Source organism: Macrobrachium nipponense, chromosome 5, assembly GCF_015104395.2.
Source record: "Macrobrachium nipponense isolate FS-2020 chromosome 5, ASM1510439v2, whole genome shotgun sequence".
Classification (NCBI taxonomy): Eukaryota; Metazoa; Arthropoda; class Malacostraca; order Decapoda; family Palaemonidae; genus Macrobrachium; species Macrobrachium nipponense.
Window position 1 is genome coordinate 136,433,556 of NC_061107.1, and position 26,930 is coordinate 136,460,485.

Sequence of the window (26,930 nt, forward strand, 5' to 3'; positions counted from 1 at the left end):
CTTCATAATAAATGCTGCAGATAAAAGTATTTCCAAAAACCAAAACACATTCCACAAAATCCCCTGTCCCATGGTGGAATCCAACATTAACAACATTAAGTAAAATAAAAACATATATTGAGTCGCAATCTAAACAGACTCAAAACTCGCCTTAAATCACTCAACAAAATGCCCTATAGTATAAACATATTAACAAAATAGTTATACAACAAACATAACAATTAACCACATTAAACCACATATACAAATATACAGCCAAATTTAGAAAAACGGTAATAGCTGAAAAAATCGCATCATGGAAAGAATATGTCTCAAACATATCTTCAAACACATCCACAAGGGATGTCTGGCAAAAGATAAGGAAAATCAATGGAAAACATATAAGACCTCCAAGAAGTGCAATACATTTAAATGGAAAAATATACCATGATACTTATGAAATATCAAACATAATTGGGAAACATTTTGAAAACATCAGTGCTTACTCCAGCCTAGATACACATTTTCAAAGTATCAGAAAACAAAAAGAAAATATAATACTCAATTTTGAAACTCTTGAAGACCTGGAATATAACTATATTTTTAACATGGATGAACTAGATAATGCCATCAACTCTTGTCATCCCTCTGCACCAGGATATGATAAAATATCATTTGAAATGATAGAAAAATTAGCTCCTATAGCTAAATCATATTTATTAAAATTTTACAATAGTATCTGGCTAAAACGTGTCTTTCCTGATAAATGGAAACATGCCATAATTATTCCAATAAACAAACCAGGAAAGGATGCAAGTAATCCATCCAATTATAGACCGATATCTCTAACAAGTTGCCTATGCAAAATCTTAGAAAAAATGGTTAATGCACGATTAACGTATGTAATAACCAAAGAATCCATTTTAACACCAACACAATCTGGTTCAATAGCTGGCAGATCAACCCTAGATCCCTTAACACATTTAGAAGATCATATCAAAAAAGGCTTTGAACAAAAGAAATTAACAGTAGCTATATTTTTTTGATATAGAAAAAGCATACGATACAACATGGAAACATAACATCATGCAAAACTCCACTCCAAGGGACTAAGAGGCCACTTACCAATATTTATTAAGAACTTCTTAACAAACAGAACTTTTCAAGTAAAGAGTAGGAAATTAATATCAGTAACCTATAAACTGGAAGAAGGAAATCCCTCAAGGTAGTGTCTTGAGCTGTACATTGTTTGCTTTAGCAATCAATGACATTACTATAAATTTACCAAGTGGTGTAAAAAACAGTTAATATGTTGATGACTGTCATTTACTATACGAGTAGTAATCTGAGACATGCTCAGAGTTTTCTCAGTACTGCCATTTCAAATATATGTAGTTGGGCAAATTCAGTTGGATTTAAATTTTCAACTGATAAAACAAAAGCAATCTTCTTCTACAAAGACAAAAGGTGGATGAAGAACCAAACAATCAAACTGCATCTTTATAGCACTGAAATACAATTTTGTACAAAAATCAAGTATCTAGGAGTAATATTTGATCAACATTTAAATTGGAAAGAGCACATCAAATACATTAAAGCCAAGGGCATCAAAGCCCTTGCCATATTAAAAAAGTTATCACACACTAATTGGGGAGCAAAACGAGACATTTTATTAATGATATATAAGGCAACAGTCTTATCCATAATAGATTACTGCTGTCCAGTATATTCATCCGCCTCAGAATCTGCATTAAAATCTCTCGATGCAGTGCACCATGAAGGCGTGCGATTATGCACAGGAGCTTTCCGATCGTCCCCAACAAACTCACTTTTGGTGGAGGCAGGTGTTTTGCCCTTACACATCACCGTAATTTAATAACAATACAAAGAGGTCTTTCAATGCAAGCAGGATCGTCTCCTGCAACTTACTGCTTCCAAAACTGTAATCAAGTAACAGCAGTTAATAGTACTAGCTCTTTCCCAAAAAGAGCTAGATACATAATGAACATACATAATATGAATCCAATTTTTCACCCACCAATGGAATTGCCACCACCATGGATTTTAAATAGAGTAAAGATATGTACCTCCCTGTCTTACCTACTCAAAAAACAAATGACAAGTACGGAAATGTACCGCCAACATGCTTTGGAGCACATTAGAAGAAAAGGCGACAAATTTATGATATATACAGACGGCTCCAAAAATAATGTTGGAGTAGGAGCATCTGCATATTCGAAAAATATGTTAAGTAAAAAAAGCCTACCTTCAATACATCAGTCTTTTGTTTTTACTGCTGAAGTCACAGCCATACAGATGGCTCTAGATATGATATCTGAGGCAAAAGCAAGTGTCTCTGTTATTTTCAGTGACTCACGTAGCGCTATAGATGCAATAAGACAGTATAAACCAGGAAACCAAATAGTACAGGAAATTCAAATAAAAATTCATCAACTCCTCCAATCAGGAATATCAATGGAAATATGTTGGATCCCAGCACACGTGGGAATAAAAGGAAATGAATATGCAGACTCTGCTGCCAAATTAGCCTGCACTATCCCTCCAACAATTTCATATGCCCCAGTGTCAGACTGGGTAAAATCAGTTAAAACATTAATTTACCAGGATTGGAAAGAAGAATGGGCCTCGGTGCCAACAACAAATAAACTTAAAAATATAAAAAACTGAAGTCTATGCATGGAGGACATCCTCACAGGAGGAAAGAGCAAAAGAGGTGATCCTAGCAAGGCTACGTATAGGACACACAAGATTCTCACATGGTCACTTGATGTCAACACCACATGCTGACCCAGTGAAATGTAACAGATGTCAAACACCCATGACAGTACAGCATTTGCTTGTTGAGTGCCCAAATTGGACCCAGCAAAGATCTATTTATCTGCGGAGTTCGGAAATGAAAAATATTCTTGCGGAAAGCAGGGATTTTTCAATTAATAAAATCATAAATTTTTTAAATAAGACGGGTTTCTCAAATAAAGTCTAATTTTTTTTTTTTTTTTTTTTTTTTTTTTTTTTTTTTTTTTTCCTTCTTCTTCTCAGGATTGATCCCTGAGAACCAGCCCGAGAAGAGTCTACTTGAGACTCAGAGGTCTGGAAAAACTAACACCTATTAATAATAATAATACACAGAGTACCCACTTCCCAACCCCCAGGTTTCTTTTATAGCTCATCAAGACTAAATAGGAAGCTGTGCAGTTGCTAACCAGAGAACTTCAGTTTAACTTGCTTCATCTACCAAGGAGAATGTTTTGTTCTTTTATTAAGCTGTAGGTCCTGTTGCTACGAAACCAATTGGTTCCTAGCCATGTAAAAAATATCCAATCCTTCAGGCCAGCCCTAGGAAAGCTGTTAATCAGCTCAGTGGTCTGGTAAAACTAAGATGTACTTAACTTATTAAGGTTAATAGAATATATATGAGAGAAATGGGTATGTTCAGAAAAAATGAATTTTGTAGAAAATTACATTTTCACTACCTTTTATAGACCTGGAAAACAAGATTGTTCAGTATGCGGATGATGCAATTCTTGTGGGTGTAGTAAAGTCTCCACTTATGAGAAATGAAGCTGCTCTCAGCCTCATTTGGGACATGGACTGGATCAGTGAATGGTGTCGTCAGTGGGGTATGAGGCTGAACCCCAGTAAAAGAAAATCACTATTGATTAGCAGGTCTCATTCAGATTTTACACCCCACCCTCCCCTTCAGGTGGATAGAACTTTGTTGAATGAGTCTGAAGCTCTAACTATTCTATGTGTAACTTTTGACTCACATCTTACTAATGAGAAACATCCGATGAAAGTTTCAGCAAATGCTGTACGAAAGTTAGATATTGTTCGTAAGGCCTCATGTATTTATACATGTCTGCTTTTGCCAGAGATTTATCTTTTTCAATGTTTTGTGGTGGTAGGTTTCTGTTTCCTAATATTAGCAATTATCAGGTGGATCTTTTTTTGTCACTCTTGCGCATAATAATTGATTCCTGATCCCCTTTTCCTGCTGAGAGCAACCAGATTCGCTGAACAGCAGCACCAAAATGCAGTAAATGTGCCTTGCTGTCGAACTCAGTTCCAAAGGTCCTTTATTCCTCACACAATTGGACAGCAGAACAGTCTCCCTGAGGATGTCGTGCAATTGGAACTTCAAAAGTTTAAGAAAAGATGGAATGCATTACTACCCGAATGCTATTGTTCTTGGATTTTAATAGATTTTTATCTTAATTTATTCATTCATTTTTTAATAAGTGGGATTTCTTTCTATATTTCCCCTTACCTTCTCTTACTTCTGATGAGCACCATATTCTTTGGAAGCTTGAATTTCAAGTCAATGGCCCCTGTGGGCGGGCTTGTTCCATATGAATAGGGTTCATCTTCAGAATATAATGAATAGGTAATAAAACATTCTTAATTATTCCTGATTACTATATACACATAATTAGTATACTGCCTTGGGTCATCTGTTCAGCCAGCCCTTTTCCTGTTTGTTAAGGCTTGATTATTTTTTAGTGCATATAACATACATTTTGAAGTATACAAGATAATAATTTCATATTTTTGTTTCACAAATCTATGTTTCAACTGTAGGTGGGGTTATTACTTGAAATTGAAAAGTTCCTAATTTTGTAACATTCAAGAATACCATTAGATCACTTAGGCAGTTTACACTGTGTATTCCTTTTGTTTTCTCAACAGTTAACTGAGAATGATGCTGTCCACGAGAAAATACTAGAGCAAATTCCACTGGGAAGGTGAGTTTTATTACTAATTTTTAATTTGAAAATTTCAAGGAATAAATGGTGCATTTATCGATATTGAATTGAATGGATGTAATTTTATTTTGATCCTTTGATGTTTCAAGTTCCTTATTGTTCCATTTATGAAATTGTATGAGAGTTTTATGTAATATAAGTAATTGTAGGATTACATATTATTAACAAAAATTACTTTTAATTTTCCCTTTCTCCCCTGGTTCTCATGGTTCAGTAGTATCAGTCTTGCCTTGCTTGCAAGTCCTAAGTTGCTACCCATATTGTGGAAAAACTTGTATATTTTGTTTCCTTAGGTGATGAATGCGCAGGGTTTAGTTACGAGTAACTCAAAAAGAAAAATAGAGTACTTAGAAGAACTAACCCAAAATGAAAAGAAAATAGATATAATGAATATAATGAAACTGCCTGGTATTCCCAAGAGACTGGGGAATGATGATCAAATAAAAGGGTTCCAAACTTATAGATCAGATAGAAAAAATAGGAATCAAGGGGGAACCGCAATATATGGGAAAGACAAAAAACAAGGAAAAATATATGAGAAATATAGTAACTCAGAATGTGAACTAATAGCGGTAGAATTTGAATCTGAAAAATTGATGAACATAGTAATATATAGACCTCCTAATACTAAAGAGTTTGACTTAATAATTGAAAAATTGGATGATATATGTAGAAATCACAAGGACTGGACTATTCTCCTATCTGGTGACTTCAACTTTCCTTTCGTAGAATGGAAAGAACGAATAGGAGATTGTGGTTGTACTTATACATATAAAAAAGAGAGTAATAGTAGTGCAGAAGATAAGAGGCAATTTGAAAAGCTATTAGATATGCTACTAGAATACAACATTCAACAAATAAATCACCTGCCAACAAGAAAGGAAAATACTTTAGACCTAGTATTTGTGAACGAGATGAATTATGTTAAAGAAATAATAGTTTATAATGCGAATATTTCAGACCATAATGTCATAGAATTAACAGTTCATTCCAAAGCAAGTGAAAATAGAGATAAGCAAGAAATGAAAAAGTGGGAAGGATATGGAAAATACAACTTCTACAGTAAAAATATAAAATGGTCAGAAATTAATGAAGAATTAAACAAAGATTGGGATAACATTTTCGTAAGTGATGACATAAGGGTAAATACGGAGATATTATATAAAATATTGGAGAAAATAGTGGAAAAATATATACCGAAGAAGAAAAGTAAACATCATTCATGCATACCAAGAGACAGAAGGATCTTGTTCCAGAAAATCAGAAAGTGGAAAAAAGGTCTTGCAAAAGAAAAAAATGCATGGAAAGTTATAGAACTAAAAAGTAAGATAGAAAATGCAGAACAAAAGATTATACAATCAAAAGAAAATGAAAAACGGGACTTGGAAGAAAAAACCCTATTAAATATCAAGCAAAACCCAAACTATTATACTCATATGCGAAGAAGATGAATAAAAGAAGAATAGAAATAGGCCCTCTGAGAATTGAAGGGAGATTAACGAATGAAAAAAAGGAAATTTGCAACATACTGGCAGAACGATATAAGAGAGAATTCACCCCTAGAATAGATAATGAAGATAATGATATAGAAGTAAGGGATGAAAATAGTGAATATTTAGCTGACATAGATATTAATGAAGCTGATATTGTGCAGGCTATTAATGAAATTAAAAATGGAGCTGCTGCAGGGCCTGATGGAATTCCTGCTATTTTGTTAAAGAAAGTAGTTCATTCTATCGCAAAGCCACTTGCAATATTATTAAGACAAAGTGTAGATACAGGCAAGATTTATGATGAGCACAAATTAGCATATATTACCCCTACTTTCAAAAGTGGATCAAGACTAGAGGCAAGTAATTATAGGCCTGTGAGTCTAACATCACATATTATGAAAGTGTATGAAAGGGTAATGAAGAAAAATATTATGAAACATTTAATAAAAAATAATTTGTTTAATAAAGGACAACATGGTTTCGTACCCGGAAAAAGTACACAAACCCAACTGTTAGTCCACCGTGAGAACATATTCAAAAATATGAAAAGCGGAAATGAAACAGATGTGGTTTATTTAGACTTTGCAAAAGCTTTTGATAAAGTAGACCATAATATATTAGCGAAGAAAATTAGAAAACACAATATCGTGGATAAAGTAGGAAGATGGTTAAAAGAATTTTTACACAACAGAAAACAGATAGTTATTGCAAACGACGAGAAATCGGATGAAGTCAAGGTAATATCCGGTGTGCCGCAAGGTACGGTGTTAGCTGCAATACTGTTTGTTATTATGATTGAAGACATAGACAATAATGTGAAGGATTCGGTAGTGAGTAGTTTCGCAGATGACACAAGAATAAGTAGAGAAATTACTTGTGATGAAGATAGGAACGCTCTACAAAGAGACCTTAACAAAGTATATGATTGGGCAGAGGTAAATAGGATGGTATTTAACTCTGATAAATTTGAATCAATAAATTATGGAGACAGAGAAAGAAAGCTATATGCATATAAGGGACCTAATAATGAGACCATCACAAATAAGGAAGCAGTTAAAGACCTTGGTGTGATGATGAATAGGAACATGTTATGCAATGATCAAATAGCAACTCTGTTGGCAAAATGTAAAGCAAAAATGGGAATGTTGTTACGGCACTTCAAAACAAGAAAAGCTGAACACATGATTATGCTTTATAAAACATATGTTCGTAGTCCACTTGAATATTGCAATATGATATGGTACCCACACTATCAAAAGGATATTGCACAAATAGAGAGTGTACAAAGGTCCTTTACAGCTAGAATAGAAGAAGTTAAGGACCTAGACTACTGGGAAAGACTACAATTCTTAAAATTATATAGTCTAGAAAGGAGAAGAGAACGCTACATGATAATTCAGGCATGGAAACAGATAGAAGGAATAGCAGAAAATATCATGGAACTAAAAATATCAGAAAGAGCAAGCAGAGGTAGATTAATAGTGCCCAAAACTATACCAGGAAAAATAAGGAAAGCACACAGGACATTAATCCACTACGCACCAGCATCGATAATGCAGCGTCTATTCAATGCGTTGCCAGCTCATCTGAGGAATATATCAGGAGTGAGCGTAGATGTGTTTAAGAATAAGCTCGACAAATATCTAAACTGCATCCCAGACCATCCAAGATTGGAAGATGCAAAATATACCGGAAGATGTACTAGCAACTCTCTGGTAGACATTAGAGGTGCCTCACACTGAGGGACCTGGGGCAACCCGAACAAGATGTAAGGTCTGTAAGGTGTAAGGTCTGTAAGGTCATGTACTGGGTTAGTAAGTTGTTGCAGGTCACAGTATGGGTGACAAGAAAGTAAAATGGCAGATGTGATGGATCAGTTCTCTGGGAAAATACTATTGTATAATAGATCAAGAGGACCTCTGTGCAGTAACCCTCACCCCACAAATATGAAAATAATCATACACTCTTCTCTCTCTCTCTCTCTCTCCTCTCTCTCTCTTCTCTCTCTCTCGCTCTCTCTCTCTCTCTCTTCTCTCTCTCTCTCTCTCTCTCTCTCTCTCTCTCTCTCTCTCTCTCTCTCTCTCTCTCTCTGTGCATAAATGTACTGGACATTTTTTATTTCCTTTTTTCCAGTAATGACATAAAGCACATGTCTTCATTACATGCCTTTATCTTCTTGATCACCAGATCCATCCTTGTTCATTTTTGTTAATATTCCTTCCTTCTGTTGCACAAGTGCACTTACTCCATTCTTTAGGGATCAAGATAAGTCAACTTTGGAATTTTTCCTTTTTCCTTTTCCCCAATTCTTAAATCATTTTCTTAGAGGCACGTAATTTTGGGTCAATTACCATAGGTTTGTCCAGTCCCAAATTTTTCTACGTTTTCCCCTGAGACCAGAGCTTGACTGTTATATCTTGTCAAATTTTATATAGAAAAACAATTAAATTTATAAATAAAAAATGTTCTTTACATTGGCTGCTGTACTTCATTTTCCCAGTCAGGTGCTCACTGGTAGGTAATATTTTTTGCTCACTGTTTGGTAATATTTCATTATTTTGATTGACCAGTTATAACTACTATGTATTACCTATATTATGGAGGATGGCAAATGTGTTTTTATGTGTAATGATGGTTCTTGTTTAAAACATTAGCAAATGTGTTATGTTTAATGATAGTTCCTGTTTAAGACAATAGCAAATTATATTTAAATCTGTTACTTTTAAATATGGGACTTACCCTGTAATTATATAGCTAATAGTGTCACTCGCCTGGCAGTTAATGACCCTGCCCACTTTCGGGGAAAGAGAGGAACCACTTGGCAAGAGCTCAGTTTGCTTCTGCCAGCTGATGGCTACAGACTAGTTGTCAGCTGCAGTTAATTCTGGAATTCTTGACTTTCCCTTTTGTGTATCGCATTTGGTGAAGTATTATTTGCATTGTGTTGGCCGATTTGGCATTATCTATTTAGATTTAGGTTCTTGTAACTTATAGAACTAGATAGTTTTTACTTGGATTACCGAGTTGTCTTTCTATTCACAACTTGTTGGACTCTAGTGTTGCTAACATTAGGTATTGTGTGAATGTTTGTAAGATTAGATTGACTAAAGTGTCCTAAGATTCACATGCCTTGTGTTCGTCTTGTCTAGGACAAGTATGTTCAGCAGATTTAAGATGTAATGAGTGTACAGATTGGGATGAGAGAACATGGAGGAACTTGGAATCTCTTATAAGAAAATTGGATAAAGATAGGAAGAGAAAGGTTTTAGCTAGAGCTAGTTCGAAATCAGCTTGTCAGGGATCATCGGATTCGAATGTTCCTGTTGTTTCTCTAGCCCTGGTTCCTTTTCAGACAATGGAGCAGCTTGGTTCATCAATGAAAGTCCTGATGGACAAGGCAAAGAGTGACAGTGCTGTGTTAGTGGAGGAAGTGGCTGTTTGTCCCATCGACTCTCCTAGGCAAAGGTCACTGGCATACTCCCTAGTGCATAGGAGTCAAACTGGTAGCCCAAGGGAGGTTGGTGAGAACTGCTCATGAGCAGTCACCCCCCTCAGTTACCTGTTGTAGTTTCCCAAGTTGCAACAGAGAACCGCTGGAAAGGTCTCTCTTTGGAAGTGCATAAGTTGTCCAGTTCTGAAGACTCCTCTCCTTGTCGTTGTCGTCAGTGGCGCTCAAGCAATAAGTCTCGGCCTTTTAAGAGGGCCTCCATTGAAGTATTGGCTCCTCCTATGGTTCCTGTAATGATGTCTAGAGTATCGCACCCATCTTGCAGTTATTGGGACAGTACGGAGTAATTTTCTTATGATTGCCTCGGCTAAGGGGATGCTCCCCCAGTGCCTGCAACTCCCAAGGCACTCATGTTGTCGGAAGCAGTCAAGCGCTCATTGGCACCAGAACCCTCTACTATCAAACAAGCACCAGGTAGTGCCTGCTTGTAGGGAGTCACAGCAAGGTGCAGTTGCATCTGAGCGCCCATTAGCTCCTCCTCTTCCGGTAACTCCCGCTGTTTCAACCAAAGTGGACCCTATTCAGCTGAAACTGGATAGCATTTTGGCTTTACTCATTAATGCTCCCTCGATGCCTCAAGTGCCCACAACGTCTCAAGCGCCTGCTTTGACTCAGGAACCAGTAGTGGCTAAGACAATTCAAGTGCCCTTAGGTGTGGAGCTTCCTCAGGTACCTGTTGTAGCTCCGACTCCCCAGGCTCCTCTGGTTGCAGATATGATTCAAGCTCCTGCGGATCCAAGTCCCGTTTCATCAGAAGAGGAAGAGGTAGAGGATTAGGACTAGTATGACCAAGTCTAATGGCATCTTTTGATATCTTGCAATGTAATTGTAAAGGACTGTGCACACATGCAGAAGAGCTAAAAGTCCTGTTGTGAGAGAGAAATCCTGATATAGTATGTCTGCAAGAAACCAAATTGACTCAGAGATTTTTAATCCTGGGCTTAATTATGAGATTTTCCCCTCTTCTCCTGTCGGTGACTGTGCACATGGGGAGATACTATTATTGCGAGTAAATATTTGGAATACTCTCAAATACCCCTTACTACAACGTAACAGGCACTTGCACTCAAAATTATTTTAGACAAGCAGATTACTGTCTGTTCCATTTACCTTCCTCCTAGATCTGCTTTTTCAGTGGCTGACATTCAGTCATTGTTAAATCAGTACCATTGCCATTCATGCTTCTAGGAGATTTTAATGCACACAATTTGTTGTGAAGGTATGATTCTATAGATAATGGGGAAAAGTGATAGAGGTAGGTATTAATAATAAAAATAATATTGTCGGTCTTAATGATGGTATGATGACTTAGCATAACACATTTTAATTCCTATTCAGCTATTGTTTTGAGTATATGTTCCTCAGACAGCTTTAGATTTTAACTGGTCTGTTGACGATGATCTGCATGGTAGTGATCACTTTCATATCCATTTGAAGTTCATCAGGAATGTTCCTACAGAAGTTTCACCAAAATGGGAAGGTAATGGAATCAGACTGGGTGAAATATAAGGCGGGTATAAAATTAGAACAAACTTATGAATCTTTTGAATGTCACTTACTTTTAACAAGTGCAGAGGCTGCTATACCAAGAACAAGTGAAAAAATACAAAGACCTGCTGTCCCTTGGTGGGATAAGAAATTTGCTTTTCTCAGAAAAATTATAAAAAATGCCATAAAAAATACTAGTCTTGTAGCACTTCTACAGCTAAGAAAATATATCAACGAACTATGGCCAAACAGAATCGATATTTTCGTAGTGCTAAAAGAAAGGTCATGGATATATACTACATCAATAGGATTAATTAAAAAACTCCATCCCTAACAGTTTGGAAGAAAATAAGGGAGCCTGTGTGGAAATTTTCACTTCCTAAAACACCCTCTTTAAAGTTTGGAGATTAACTAATAACAAGTCCCAAAGATGTAGCTGAGTACCTAGGTTAGCAATTTTCCATTATTTCAAGTCAAAATAATTATTCCACCAACTTTAAGAGGATTAGGAACTGCCAGCTTCCTTTAGATTTATTTGTTGGTAATCTTGAAGCTAAAAATGCTAAATTCTCTATGCATGAGCTACAAGATGCCCTTTCTTCAACAGATAATGCTTCTCGGTGAAGATACTACCCTATATGTAGTGCTTCGACAGTTACCTGAGGAAGCAAAAACTGACCTTGAAGATTATTAATAGAATTTGGGATACTGGAGTCTTACCAAGGGATGGAAAATTCCTGTAATAATTCTAGTTCAAAAACCAAATAAAGACCCTCATCAAACTGCTAGTAATTAAAGGCCCACAGCTCTTACTAGTTCTGTATACAAGGTAATGGAGAAGGTGATCAACTCTCATTTAGTCTGGCATTTAGAAACACAAATTACTTTCTCCACTCCAGTTTGGCTTTTGCAAAAACAGATCTACCCTTGACCCACTGCTCAGACTTTCTTATCAAATTCAACAGGGCTTTGTAAACCAGTGCCAGACAATTGGTGTCTTCTTTGATTTAGAAAGAGCGTATGATACAACACGGGGTCATAGAATTTAAACATCTTTATAAATTAGGCATAAAAAGAAATATGATTATACTCTGTTTTTTTCCATCTGTCCATCCGCCTGTGGTGTTTTTGTATGGTAACACTGCGTCCCGGGCTTTAGATAGTTACATTCAGCTAACATTCAACGATTATAATAATATCATATTTCGAATATTAACGGTGTAATTCGCATACAGTAAATTATTAAAACACTTTTCAGTTGCAAATGTACACCCAGATATCCTTTTATTTACCTAAAACTTACACATAGCGTAACTATCTAAAGCCCGTGACACATTGTTACCATACAAAAACACCACAGGCGGATGGACAGATGAAAAAAAACAGAGTATAGGTTCATTAACTCATTTTTAACAGACTAGTCTATATAAGAGTAAGAACAGGAAATAATTTGTCTTCCTCATTCAAACTAGAAGAAGGTGCTCCAAAGGGGAGTGTGCCAAGGGTAACTTGCTTTGTTGTTGCTTTTGATAGCATCATAAATGAAATTTCAAATCCTGTACAGGCCTCACTTTTTGTTGATGATATAGCTACTTAGGTTTAGCTGTTGTCAGAGATAATTATACTGTGATGTTGCAAAGCTGTCTTGTGTTGCTTCAGTATATACAGCTTAACTATCTGTCATTTATAAAGACCTAGATATAGCATATTCAAATAAATAGTCTTGTTTCATATATTCAGATTGCAAAAGTGTTCTGGAAACCCTGAACAGTTATAATTCATCCCATCCTTTAGTACAGAAGGCTCAGGCATGGCTGTTTCTCATTTCATGTAGGCATAAAACAGTATGTTTTTGTTAGATTCCTGGTCATGTTGGGATCCCAGGGAATGAAGCAGCAGACAGAGAAGCAAAGAATTCCTGTACCAAAGGAGAAATTGATATAGAGTGCCCCACTTATATATGTACAGGCAGTCCAGGGTTATCAACGGGGGTTCTGTTCTGGCAGCTTGATGATAAATGAAATTCAGTGATAACCAAAACTCAGCGATATTCAGCGCTTATTGGTGCCGATAACCTGTTAATGGCACCTTGGCTAGTTATGTATCAGTGCCAATACTGATAACTGGAAATCAGTGCATTTCAATGCTGAAAATCACAAAGTGCCGTAAAACCAGATTGCTGTTAACTGGGGACAGCCTACTTAGTAAGTGGCTGGAGCAATGGTCATCTCCCGTTTTTTCTAATAAGAAGGTAAAAATATTACACCTCAAATAGGATTTTGACAATCACCCTATCAAAATGACAGGAGAACTTAAGTTATTTTAACAAGGCTGAGGATTGGTTACTGCCGACTGATGGTGGTAGTGCTCCAGTGTGTGTTAACTGTGATAGCCCTTTAACAGTTGAGCACATTCTGGTTCACTGCATCAGATATGTAAATAAGAGGTGGATGTGCCACATAGATGGTAAAACCATGACTGAAATTTTAAGAGGCAACATCGATGTTGGCTCTATTTTGAGTTTTTTAAAGGCTTGTGGTTTTTATGAAAATATCTTTTAATTTCACTAGAAATCAAATCTCTTGATTTTACCATTTTAAACATTGATCTTTAGGGTGTCTATTTTAAACTCATTATGTATTTATAACATTTTCATTAAACTCATTATTTATATAATTTTTTATTTAACTCATTATTTATATCATTTCCATTTTCATTCATTGTCGTCATAGTGCTGAATGACCCTGTGGGTTCTAGTGCTTGGCTTTATGCCTAAGTCACATATTCCATTCCTCAATCTTATTACCCAAACTATCATCTTTACTTTCTGTGGAAATACATGTTGAATCAATACTGTTGTTACCATCTATTCAAGCCTGATATTTAGTTAACTGTTCCAAAATTTTTGTACTAGCTACTGGGCTACTTTCCCTAAATCCCTGAAATTCTTCAATTTCTACACTAAGTTCTTGCAGTGCTTCATCCATTACATTCGCCTCATCCAACCTACCTAGATTACTACTCTCTCTCTCTCTCTCTCTCTCTCTCTCTCTCTCTCTCTCTCTCTCTCTCTCTCTCTCTCTCTCTCTCTGCATTTGTTTCTCTCTCTCTTGTCTCAATCATAATAGCATTTGTTCGTTATTCTCTCTTTGTCTTGCCTCCAGCATTTTTCTCTCATCCTCTGTCTCAGGGCAAGTACATCGTATTGTGTTACCTTGACCACTTGTCAATAAAAATGAATTTTTTGTTACATTTAAGTTGAAACAAAGTATAATACAGTGCCATTACATTCATGATACTGGTATGGTATTTTGGAAGGATCTCTCTCATGCAGTGGGAAAATTTAAGTAACAGACAACCCCTTGGTCCTAAGGGTGTAAGTCATGAGTGATTTTACTGTAATAGAAGTAAGAATAATAATACATATTTTAGTAAATGCCAGTAATGTTAGAGGACTGTATTATGGATTTTGGTTAGGTACAACTATTAGTAGTCTAGGGCATCAGGGTGAACAGTAGCCTACTAGATACAGTGGAACCTCTACATACGAAAGTCCCTACTTACAAGAAACCCAGGTTACAAAAGCAAAGACGAAGATTTTTTTTGCTTCTGTGTATGAAAATAATTCAGGTTTCGAAAGAGTAAAGTCCGAGATTCGCCCTGGCTGCCAAGAACAATTTTAAAACGCGCGCCGCCAACTGAGTAGACTCGCTACCATCCTCCCGCTCTCCCATTGGTTCCTGATGCTAGTCACTGCCGTAAGATCCTGCTCTCCTATTGGTCAGCATCTGTCCCATCATCCCTCTGCGTAAAGGCATCCATCGACCATTTTGTCGCATCAGCGTTATCGTACGCACATGGAATTTGTTCATCTCACATAGATTTTGTTTGTTGATGTAAATTCGTGTTAGTGGTTTTGCTTTCTTCGTATAAGTTACTTTATCGTGTTGTTGTGAACTTAATTAACTTAGGTTATTAGCCATGGGTCCCAAGAATATTGCTGAAGTTCACAGAAAGAAGAGGATACTTTCTATGGAGACGAAGATGGAGATAATCAAGAAGTATGAGGCTGGCATGTGGTTGAGCGTGATTGCTAAGGAATACGGCCGAAGTCCGTCGATGATAGGCACCATCCTTAAGCAGAAGCAAGCCATCAAAGCAGTTACACCTTCCAAGGGCGTGACTATTTTGTCCAACAAGAGGAGTCACTTGCATGATAAGATGGAGAGGCTGCTTCTTGTATGGATTAAAGACAAAGAAATCGCTGGCGATACGATAACCGAGACGGCAATCTGCCACAAGGCCAGCGCTATTTTCAGTGATCTGAGTTCCCAGGCTGAAGAAGACGGAGGAGAAGGGACATCGACGGCAACCTCAGACTTCAAGGCTTCTCAGGGTTCATTTGATAAATTCTGTAAACGGACTGGCATCTCTTCGGTGGTGCGGCATGGGGAGGCTGCCAGCTCGGACACGAAGGCAGCCGAAGCCTTTATTAAGACGTTCAACAAGATGTACATCAAGGAAGGCTACAGTTCTCAGCAAGTCTTCAACTGTGATGAGACTGGCCTTTTTTGGAAAAAATGCCTCGTCGGACTTACATCACGGAGGAAGAGAAGCTACCCGGGCATCAGCCTATGAAAGACAGGCTTACTCTTGCATTTTCTTCTAACGCCAGTGGGGATTGTAAGGTGAAGCCCCTACTTGTCTATCATTCCAAGGCCCACAAAGTGCTAAAGGAGAAGCTACCGGTGATGTGGAGGGCTAATGCAAAAGCCTGGGTAATGAGACTTTTGTTCACCAATTGGGTTTCGGCCCGACAGTGAAGAAATTCTTGGAAGAGAAGCGCCTCCCTCTGAAATGTCTGCCGTTGTTGGACAATGGCCCTGCTCACCCTCCTGGCCTCGAGGAAGATATCCTAGCGGAGTATTCTTTTATCAAGGTTCTTTATCTTCTGCCTAACACCACCCCTCTCCTCCAGCCCATGGACCAGCAAGTGATATTAAACTTCAAGAAGCTGTATACAAAACATCTTTTCAAGAGATGTTTCGACATCACTGATACCACAAACCTCACCTTGCGTGAATTTTGGAAGGAGCATTTCGATGTTGTGATATGCATCCCACTCATTGATCAAGCTTGGCAGGAGGTTTCGAGGCGAACCTTGAATTCTTCTTGGAGGAAACTCTGGCCTGAGGCTGTATCCACCCGAGACTTCAAGGGATTCAACGCGGGCGAAGCTGATGCAGATTCAAAAACAGTTGACGATCCTGAAACTGTTTCACAACCAGATCTTGACGAGATCATTGCACTCAGCAAGTCCATGGTGCTGGTTGTCGATGAGGACGACATCAATGACCTTCTCGAGGAGCACCAAGAGGAGCTTATGACGGATGACCCGAAGGAGTTGGAGAATGTTGTTCAAGAAGAGTTCTCTAGCAGCGGCGAGGAGGAGGAGGTCGACCCTATGACAACAGCAGAAATTAAGGATGTTCTAGCTGCTTTTCATAAAGTGCAATCATTTGTAGAAAAGAGACACCCCGAAAAGGCTTACACAGGTCGTATGCTTGCGCAGTTCAATGACTTTTGCCTGAGTGGTTTCAGGAAAATTTTGAAAAGCAGGCAGAAGCAATTTCTTCTTGGGATAGTATTTTTTAAAGAGGCCTTTAGTAGTAAGTAAACAGGAAGGTTCAAGGGATACAAAAAACAGAAAATTGAAAGTGGTGAAGAAATTGAAATTTAGTAAAAAATGTAAAGTAAAAAAGTTTTAAAAAAATGTAAAAATCAGAAAAAGGCATAAAAAGAAATTTAATTTTAAGTTTTTTGTAAAGTCAATTGTTAATGTTTTCTGCCATTTGTTAACGTGTTTCGTAAAGTTTAGTGTTAATGCTTTCTGCCATTTTTTAATGTGTTTCGTAAAGTTAAGCGTTCATGTTTTCTGCTCGTTCGGTGTGGGGCTCGACCCCCCCCGCGCGAGGACTTCCCCCCCTCTCCCACTAATCACTACTACTGTTATTTCCACAGGTGCTACTGCCACGAGGGTGGACCTTGGTGAGGTATGGGCGTCCTTCGATTTGCAGGGCGTGCCTAGTGTCCAGGGGGGGGTTGCTGTTCTATGTCTGGGCCTGCTGCGATCACCCATGGAGCGGTGACCACGACAATGATATCGACTCCAGGTGACGACGTCCCTCCTCACCTGGTGTACTCGCCTCACGTGGTAACAGTCTTGCCTACAGCCGCTGTGAAGTGCCGTTCGCCGTACCGAGAGGGGGGCGTGCCGCCGCCGCTCGTGGTTGCCGCGCTGCCGCGACCACACTTCCGCTGCCCTAGAGCTCGCCCCTGGACCTGCCGCCGGTACCAGGATGTTGCTGGCTGCTGCTCCCCCTCCTGTGTTCCGGTGCTGCCTGCCGTACCTGCCGATTCTGTGCTGACTGTCCCTGCAGTTGCTGTGCTAGCTGTCCCTGCCGTTGCTGTGCTAGCTGTCCCTGCCGTTGCTGCGCTGGCTGTCCCTGCCGATGCTGTGCTGGCTGTGCCTGCTGTTCCTGAGATGCCCATACCTGCTGACATCGTCCCTGTTCGTGGTGGTACTGCCCCAGACTTTGGTCTGTCTGTACTGGTGCGTCCGGGCCCTGTGGCTTCGGCTACAGCAGCCCCGGCTCCGCCCTGGATGACAGATCTTACGTCTGTCCTGAGGAAGCTGACGAAGAAGAGGCGGAAGGTGTCGTCGTCGTCTTCTTCATCTTCTTCATCGTCGTCGGCTGCCGCCTCTTCCCCTTCGACTTCTAAGGCTTCACAGCCAAGGAAGAAGAAGGTTGCCTCCTCCCTCCTAAGAAGTCTCCCTCAGGAGCTTCTCGGGACCCGTCTCACCTCGGTGGGACGGGAGGGTTCCTTCCGCTGGTCCTCCTGCTCCTTCGGGAGCGGGGCCCATCTCTTCTTCCGCAAGGAAGAAGACTACGGGGACCAGAGGGGTACCGGCTAACACCGGTACTTCCTCGCCTGGTGTCAGGGGCTCTGCCACTACACCAGGTTCCGTCTCGGCCTCTCGTCCGCGAGAGATACCGAGTGTACCGTCACCTACCAGTGACCGTGCAGCCAAGAATCAGGCGCCAGAGCTCGCTCGGCGCCAGGTTCACGGCACGGAGCGGAAGGCTGGTGAGAGCCGCTCAGGCGCCTCCCACCAGGCCAGCTCTCGCTCTCACGGCGATCAGCTGGCTACCCGGGCTAACGTGACGGTCTCTGACCGGCCACGTGCCGAGGCTGGGAAGAGGTCCTCCCGATCGCAGTGTGACGCGCCGTGAGGACTGGCACCGGTCTCACCGTCACAGTAGTCTTTGCAGGTAGCCCGACCGTCGCTCCCACAGGGAACGTGCGGGTACGGCAACCAGCAGCAGTTCCCCTGACACACGAGATCGGTGTCTCTGTTCTCGGTCCAGCCGTTCTCCCCAGGGAAACGACTCGACTAGGCCTGCAGCTCGATCCCCACCACGGGTTGGCGATCGCCTGCAGCCCTCCAAGCCCGCTGGTTCGGCCAGCGAGCGAAGGGGAGCGTCAGGTCTTCCTCTCCCGTGCCTTCAACTTCCTCGGTTTACACCGGGAAGAGTGAGGCACAGCGCAGTGATTGTGAGGGGCGCGCCCCGCACGATCCCGTCACGACGCCGTATGTACCAGGCACGATCTTCGGACCGACCAGGACGTACGCGCAAGTGGCAGGAGGAGACCGAGAGGGCTGTCGCTGTTCCCCCTCCTTAAGGGGGAGGTTCTCGGAATATGCTCTTGTTCGAAGGGCTTAACGGTCCTACTCTGCAAGATGCTGTGACTTCCGAGATCCAGAGGAACTTTGCCGAGGTTATGGCGCTGATTCGTCAGCACAACGACCTCGGGGAAGGATCGCCGCTCCCACCAGCAGAGCCACATCTCGGCTCGAGTCGTTTTGGGGCCCGAGAGGGAACCCAAATCGACGGTGGTTCTTCCGCGATCGGAGCTTGCCGACTGTGTTGAACAAGGTAGTCTCTCGTCTCCGGACAAGAAGGCTCTCTCAGTTCTGGCCGGTCGAACAAGCTACTTCCACCTCCTCTACTGCGACAGAGGCGTTTCTACATGTCTTCGGACACCGTATTTGAATACCCCTTCAGTCCTCCTGAGAGGTTTCGACCTCGACGAGGACTGGAATGAGTCGGAGGACGGTATCGGCTCTCTCCTGTCAGGTGTCGATCAGCCCCACCCAGACGACGTTCACAGTGGCGGCAGACCCTTACCTACAGTATGAGTTCGTAACCCTCCTCGGGAAAACGTTTTCTCCTGACGATACGTTTTCCCAGGCTCTGAGAGGCCATCGCCGTAAGGCGATGGCTGCTTACGGCGATGGCTGCTCCTTTTCTTCTCCAACTGCTAGTTCCGCTGGGAAGGCGAGCGAGTATCCAATTCCTCCCCCATTCCCTCTCTCCTTACCGTTACGAGGGAAAGGGGAGGGATCCTACAGAGATTTCTCTGTAAGATCCCACGTTAGGGACTGCGCTACCAGGGGGACCTTCGGGTCCTACCTGACGTAAGCCCCGGTCGTTGAGGAGGGATCCTGCCCCTTTCTCGATTTCTACGGGAATCGAGAGGACCACCAGCCGATATCGTTTGACGAATTCGGTGGGGGTTTCGCTGAGTGCTTAGAATTCTACGGAATTTCTAACGCACTCAGAGTGTTCAAGTTTTTTACAATCTCCAAACACTTAGGCGAGATCACAGTCCAAAGTGAGCGAGAATCCCCGATAATTGTTACACGATAATCAGGAACCTCGCCTATGCTCGAATTCCTGTAATTTCTAGCATTTGGAAGAAGACTGCTGCTGAAAGAAGAGTATCTCACAGTAGGCGACTAACCTGGAATAGAGAAGAACGGACGGGAACATCCAGTTTGGCTTGAACTATCGTCTTCGGTATTCTGTTCACCATTGAAGCTTTCCTTTGGGAAAGACTTTTCCTTCACTCTCTTGACTAGAGAACGAAGGCGGTCGATCTCCAATCCTTATTCTCATTCCTCGAGGGGAAAAGAATTTAGGATGGAGGTCGTTGTACAGAACCTACAAATATACTACGTATATTACCCTCGCGACATGATTCTATTAACAGTTGAATTGTCCGGGGGGTAGGCGCATACCATAGTTAACTCTACGGTTTGTGACCGAGACGAATTGTATCTTAATTGAACTGCAACTCGGGGTTGCCTGCAACCTCCCAGCAGTTATCAGTTTCGATTTTAGATACTTGGTATTGTCACGACAACACCAAATCAGCTTTTGTATTTACCGAAATCCGTTTCGTTTAAATATAATTGCTCGAGCGTATTCTTTATGCTCGATGGTTCTAGCCGAACGCATTCCTTCATGGAAGGGATTACCTGGCAACTCAGGATGACGAGTCACCGAGAGCTACTGCGTATTGAACTGCCTGATAGCAGCTCAGGTCTCTGATTAACGGGGATTCTCGTAATAATGAAGGACCATCTACTGCTGTGACGCTCGACTTCATCGCCTTCGACATTGCGAGAATTTTCAACAGAGATATCTCTTGGACTCTTTCATCTTTCTGTTTACCGCACGGTAACAGAAGTCTGTACTAGTCTCCCGCTGCATCGCGCCGCGATAATGCGAATGTTTTTTGCAGACATCTGAGTTTGTCTTCAAAATATCTCATATTCGCAGGTGTGCAATTGTGCATTGTTCGCCTCGAATTAACAGATGTGTCAGAAGACATCACCTACTCTCCGACCTGACAGCTCTACTTCCAAATGTTCAGCCCATGAGAAGCAATTCTTCAGGCAGTATTTCCCTGTGTCTTCATTACTGAAAAGCGCTCCGCTTTCATTGCAACTACGATCCTCACCGGACAGCAATGAAATAGCGGTTAGCGTTCTCAGTCTTTGTAGCACAGGTTCAGAATCTTGAGAATCCTCTCGATTCAGCTGTGAAGACGTAGGTTGCATTTTCTGTACACCTTCGTCTTCAACGACACATAGTGTTGTTTCTCCTTAGCTGAGAGTCAACTATACTATGAGATATCTTGCCATCAGGGACCTCGGTCTCTAGAAGGCAATTGACTTTCGCCTGTTGGGCACATGCCTTAAGAGAATCATCACCTCGCCGTCTGGCATCGGTGACGAACAAATTATTTGTTTAGTCTCTTGGCATAACCCTTTTAAGGCAAAGGTCACGTGACTTGCTCGGGTGCTTGGACAACTTGCCTCCTACCGAACGCAGTCAGTCGGCAGCTGTCAGAGCGCCCAAGTCAGTTACGAACTTCGCTGTGGACTTAGTTCGGTTGTTCCATAACAGTCTTTTCTTCGTCCTAACGGCTTGTCCCAGTACCCATACCATCGACACCCACCATTGAGTGTCGGTGTCCTATCCACTACCGAGAAGAAGAACTTCACTGCATGGGGATAGGAGAATGTGGGACACTTCGCTGCAGACGGATAGACCAGTATGGGTACAGGACATCACCGAAGTCGAGAAGAGGGATAGGTCATGTGACCATTCCCTTCTTTTCCTCTGAGGTAATTCCATGACTTTTCCTGCGAAGTCAAGCATCCAGGGGATGGGCATCCGTGACGCTCGATTTCGTACCGAACTTCGTAGCGAGGACTCAGAACCCTTCGGTCCCTGACGATCGATTAGAGTCCTTCACAATCCCCTCCCTAATGGACTTCACCGCCTTCGATGCAAAGGAGATGCTGCTTTGTCTTGTGAAAGCGCGACGGCGCTTTCTGAAGAAACTCGACATCCCAGGCTGAGTGTTGAAGCCTCTTCGTCAGCACCAAGATGACCTAGAAGTACACTCCCTCGAATTCCGCAAGAACTTCTCCGTGGCGCAGGTACTGAAGGCAAGGGTCTGGTACAACCAGACCACTGGCACCTCCTTCTACCTTTGGGATATTGCCCACACGTCCTTGGATCGTTTTCCTTGGGACCCGTGGTGGCTGCTCAACACGTTGTGTAGCTAACCCAGACCCTAGCAGGCTGAACAGCATCGAGTCCTGGTGTGACTGTAAGAATAGATAAGTGAATGAGAGAGTGACTGGCTTCTCTTCCTATCTTTTTCTCCCCCTCTACCTGTGGGTAGAGGGATACGGTCATCACCTTGCTGGATAAGGACGAGATGCAGGTGAGCTACTCGACAGAGCCCCATCCTATCCCTTTCACTAGGGATGGGAGCGAATATCCACCACTTCCTCCTACAATGGGGGGAAGTGGATGCCAACAAGAGACAAACCATAACTTTATGTTGCCTCTTGCAAATAGGAACTTGTTCTTGCTTGCTGGTACGAAGATATACGCTTGCCTCTCTCTTAGTACTTGGTCCAGAGGTCTGACCATTGATCCTGCGGTGCACACCCCGATCAATCGGACAGAGGCTTGGATCCCTCCCTCGCTCTTACGACCAGGGAGGCATTCCAAGGTTGGGCGAACACCAGTCTGTTCACAAAAGACTCAGATTCCTCCCACCAAGAAGTGAGTCTTCCTATTGTAAAAGGACCGACAGGTTTGTATCTCGTGTCGGAACAAATGACAATTTGTCCAAAATTGCATTTTTCCTAACTATACAAACCTGAGGTCCTTTTACACATAGTCCCACCTCATGCCACCCCTCACTCTGCAGTTTTTGCTTGGGCCTAAAGCAAAAGTGATTCTTCACCTCCCAGTCGCGCGGCGCGCGCACTGTCGGACAAGCAGTTAACTACCAAACCCCTTGTTCGAAAGCTTACGACCTATCCAGCTGCCGCTAGTAACCCTCCTATTGTAAAAGGACCTCAGGTTTGTATAGTTAGGAAAAATGCAATTTTGGACAAATTGTCATATTTCGTATCTTGAGGCACTACTGTACTTCAGCTTTGCATGTTAAGACCCCAGTGATATATTTAGAGCCTTCATGTATGGAAAAAAGGGGTCTTATACTCCATCAGATTGGTATATCACCATTTTATTTAAGAATGAATCTTTGAAAGCAACCCTACAAAGGACGTGTAATGTAATTCTGTGGTTCTTTCAAACTACTTAAAGTGCATCCTTCAATTAGTTAGTCTCAAGGTTATCACTTATAAACAAGTAAGAAACAGCAGAGTTATTAATGGTGTTTTATAATGAAACAAGGCTTATCTTTTCTGATGCTCCATAAAGTAGTGTTCTTGGAATATTGTGCAATGCAGTTCATAGAATTTTTTATGTACCAGCAAATTCAAGTTAAGTACATAACTGTTAACCTTATTGACAATAGATCTGGAGGGAGTCAGATTGTGTTGCTGTCCTTAAAGAATGAGGCTTTACTGAAAAAAAACATGACATTTTAGCAAGTCCAATACCATTCACTGGTATTTATCTTCAGTGCCAAGCTTTCTGTTTTGCAGCACTAAAGTGTGCACTAACAATATGATTTTTTCTAGAATGTTCAGTTTCCTATTACTGTATAGCCTAGGTAAACATTCCCATTGTATCACAATTTATTTGGCTCTGCCTCTTGTATTTTGACAATATTGACTATCTCAGGGTATTTTCTCTAGTCTGGAACTCATTTTTCTGTGGTTTAACAATCATATTAGAGTAGAAAGTTGACAACAGCTACTTAATGAATGGTATTCTATCCTGACCAATTTGTCTTTTTCTGCATTCACCTCCTGGTAGTTTTCCTTTCTGAAGAATCTGCCTCCCATTATTGTCAAGCATTTTATTGTTTTCAATCATTTTGCTGTACATTTTCCATTATTTGCCTATTCTTTCTTTGTACTGTATATCCTTTTTCCCATCTATAGTATATACACCTAAAACAATATTTTTTGCTTTCTCAAGTACTACAGTGTTCCACTGTATTCTCTTGGGATGAGTACCAGACCCCCCTACCCCCCTCCCCAAATAGCTAGAACCAGCAAAGAGTTGAAACCCCAATAAAAACAATTGAAACTGTCTATTTTGTTAGTTAAAACTCAAGAAAACCAACAAAAAATGCTTATACTCTGTTTTTTCAATGGTTTTCTCACAAAAATTGCATTTTATGATGAAATTGATACAAAAACCTTAGAATTTGTGGATATTTCTCGTAGAAAAATACTGTGAGTAGGTGAATTTTCCATGAATAATGGGGGTATATATTTCAGAGAGAAATCCACGAATACATGAGTCCACGAATACAGGGGATTCAATGTATTGTTTTACCATCCCACAATAAGATACCTGTGCTGTTACTCTTTATGTATTAAGTCTACATAAATTACTTGCTATGCAAAGGACACCACCCTTCAACTCTCCATCTGGTTCAGCCTCCATTGTACCTTTATTTAATGCATTCTTCATCCATCTTATGTTTTTGCCTTAGAAGAAGGTCTTAATTATTGTTGAGCCGAGTCAGTGCAAAATAAAGAACAAATACGTATAGTACAATGAAATAGCAATATAAGCATTACTGACTATGCATTGAATTCTTTTCAGAGTAGCGCAACCTCATGAGATGGCTGGTATCATCTCCTTTTTAGTCAGTGATGATGCTTCCTATGTCACTGGAGAATCATTTGTTGTTGCTGGTGGTATGACATCAAGGCTGTAGTTTTAATAGGAATAAAGGAAATGCTTTTGTCTCTTCACTGTGCAGGTTTTGTACCATTGTATTTCTTCATTTTAATAAATTCATAATTCTGTTTAGTGTACGTAGTACTTTCAGTATGTTAAAGTAGCATATGATAATTTAGTAGATGGCATTTGAAGTATACAAGTAGGATATGATGATTTAGTGGGTGGAATTTGCAATGCACATGTAGGTATATAGAAATATAGATTTTATTTTGATGTATGTTTGTAATCCTGCCAAAGTTAAATAAGGAGGACCATGGTAGGTAGTATTTGCAGAAAATTCTTATTGCTAAACTATTACAGTCTGTATTAAAAATTTAAATTTTAATACTGGAACTATGCTTTGATTTCATGTAACTCAAAGGATTTTGATATAATATTCATGGTTTATTCTTGGTAAAGGTGATTGAATGTTAAATTTTTGTTATACCCTCAGGACCATACCCAGTTTTTTATGGGGGGTCTTTTTTTTCCCCAAACTGGACCTTTTCTTCTATTAGTGTCATTGTATGTGTACGTATATACAACATGAAATACTTGAAAATTTCTTGTTCTTATTGCAAATCATGAACATCATTATCAGTCAAAGGGTACTGAGTTAATATAAAAAGTCTGAACATTACTTTGTAAATTTTAGGATACATGCTAGCGTTTGTCAAGAACAATGAACACATGTTTTTTTTTCAGAAGTGTTATTGATAAGATTGTATTTTCAAATAGTAAGTAGATTCCTAGTTTTTTTATTTAATGTAAGGGGGTGATGGTCCTTAAGAATTTAGTTCTGTCATAAGATTTCCTTTATGAGAAGAAAAGAAAATTGCAATTTTTAATTACCATATACTTAATTCTTTTTAGGAAATTATTTGTTCTTAATAGTACTCAGACATGCATCTGAAAACAAGAGTTTTGGTATATTACATATAGTATCAAAATAAATTAAATATTTCAAGTAGAATTTTTCCAGCTGTACTGTATTGTGTTTAAGAAACATTTCTTTCATTATCTTTTAGAGATACTGAGAGGAGGTACATCACTGATAGCAAATGGAGTAAGGGATTCTCCGTCTGTTAACCTTTGATTCTAACATTTTGAAGGTACTATAGTATCATGTTCAATAATATGCCGGTTATTGAAGGACCCCTTCAACAACATATCACTCAGTCATATTAAGGATTTTCACTGATTTGTTAATTATGCTATTTGCATTTTTAGACATTTTAATTTAACAAAATGACAACTCGGTCCTCTCATTTCAAGTTGAAACAGTTCAAGCAATACAAATTATTTATTATGAATGGCTGTGCTAGGAACAATGCAGAAGTATGTAAGATAATTTTAGGCTATGGTACATATTCTGGTACACTATACTATGTACTATTTGTACCTCTATGAGATGTAGTGTATATTTTTATAAAAAATAAATGTTAATATCTTTATTGAATTCATTGTTGGTGCTAAAACATTTTAGTAAGTAGAAACTTAATAAAATTTCTATATACATTGTTTGATATATATACATTGTTTGTGGGTCAAAATGTAAATTGTACTGTAATAAATTTTACATTAAAGAACAAAGAAAAATTATTGGTTAATTGAAACTAATGCAACAAATCAATCAGAATACTGTATATCATAACAAGATACCTACATAATAATGAATAGCATATGGGAAGAACACTTTTACTCAGTATGAAGGTATGAAGTAACCAAATTCACAGAGTTATGGTCTTGGATTCCCTTCTAGATTATAAGAAGACGTGCCACATGTGCTGTAGCATCAGTGGAGGTATATGTGGAAGAGAGGAATGGGAGTGGAATCAAGATGAATAAATGGTAATTGAAGAGAAGAGATAGAGATACATATGCAAGGAGAAAAGGAGGGAAGCTAGGGGACAGGTCAAAGAGAGAATTTGGGATCAGATCTCAGCATTGCACAGGAAAAGATTAAAACATTCAGGATAACAAAGGCACTGATGAACGATGAAAAAATTGTGAAACGATCAAAGTACGTACAATATACATTATAGTAAGAAGAAAAGCTAAGATACAGTGTATGAATAACTAACAGCACCATTCT

At 40.1% G+C, this 26,930-nt stretch overlaps 1 protein-coding gene across 3 annotated transcripts in view; it reads left to right on the forward strand.

Moving 5' to 3' along the window:
• The window catches only part of LOC135215657 (dehydrogenase/reductase SDR family member 4-like), a 111,080-nt gene extending 84,635 nt beyond the window's left edge, over positions 1-26,445 (forward strand). For 2 of the 3 annotated variants that reach the window (XM_064250589.1, XM_064250588.1), the window contains 2 exons: positions 4,687-4,742; positions 24,716-26,445. In XM_064250589.1, coding sequence (XP_064106659.1) covers positions 4,687-4,742; positions 24,716-24,830 — 171 coding nt within the window. In that variant the 3' untranslated portion in view covers positions 24,831-26,445. The remainder of the gene's footprint in view (positions 1-4,686; positions 4,743-24,715) is intronic. The other variant, XM_064250590.1, reaches the window with a different exon arrangement.
• The last annotated feature ends 485 nt before the right edge of the window (positions 26,446-26,930 follow it).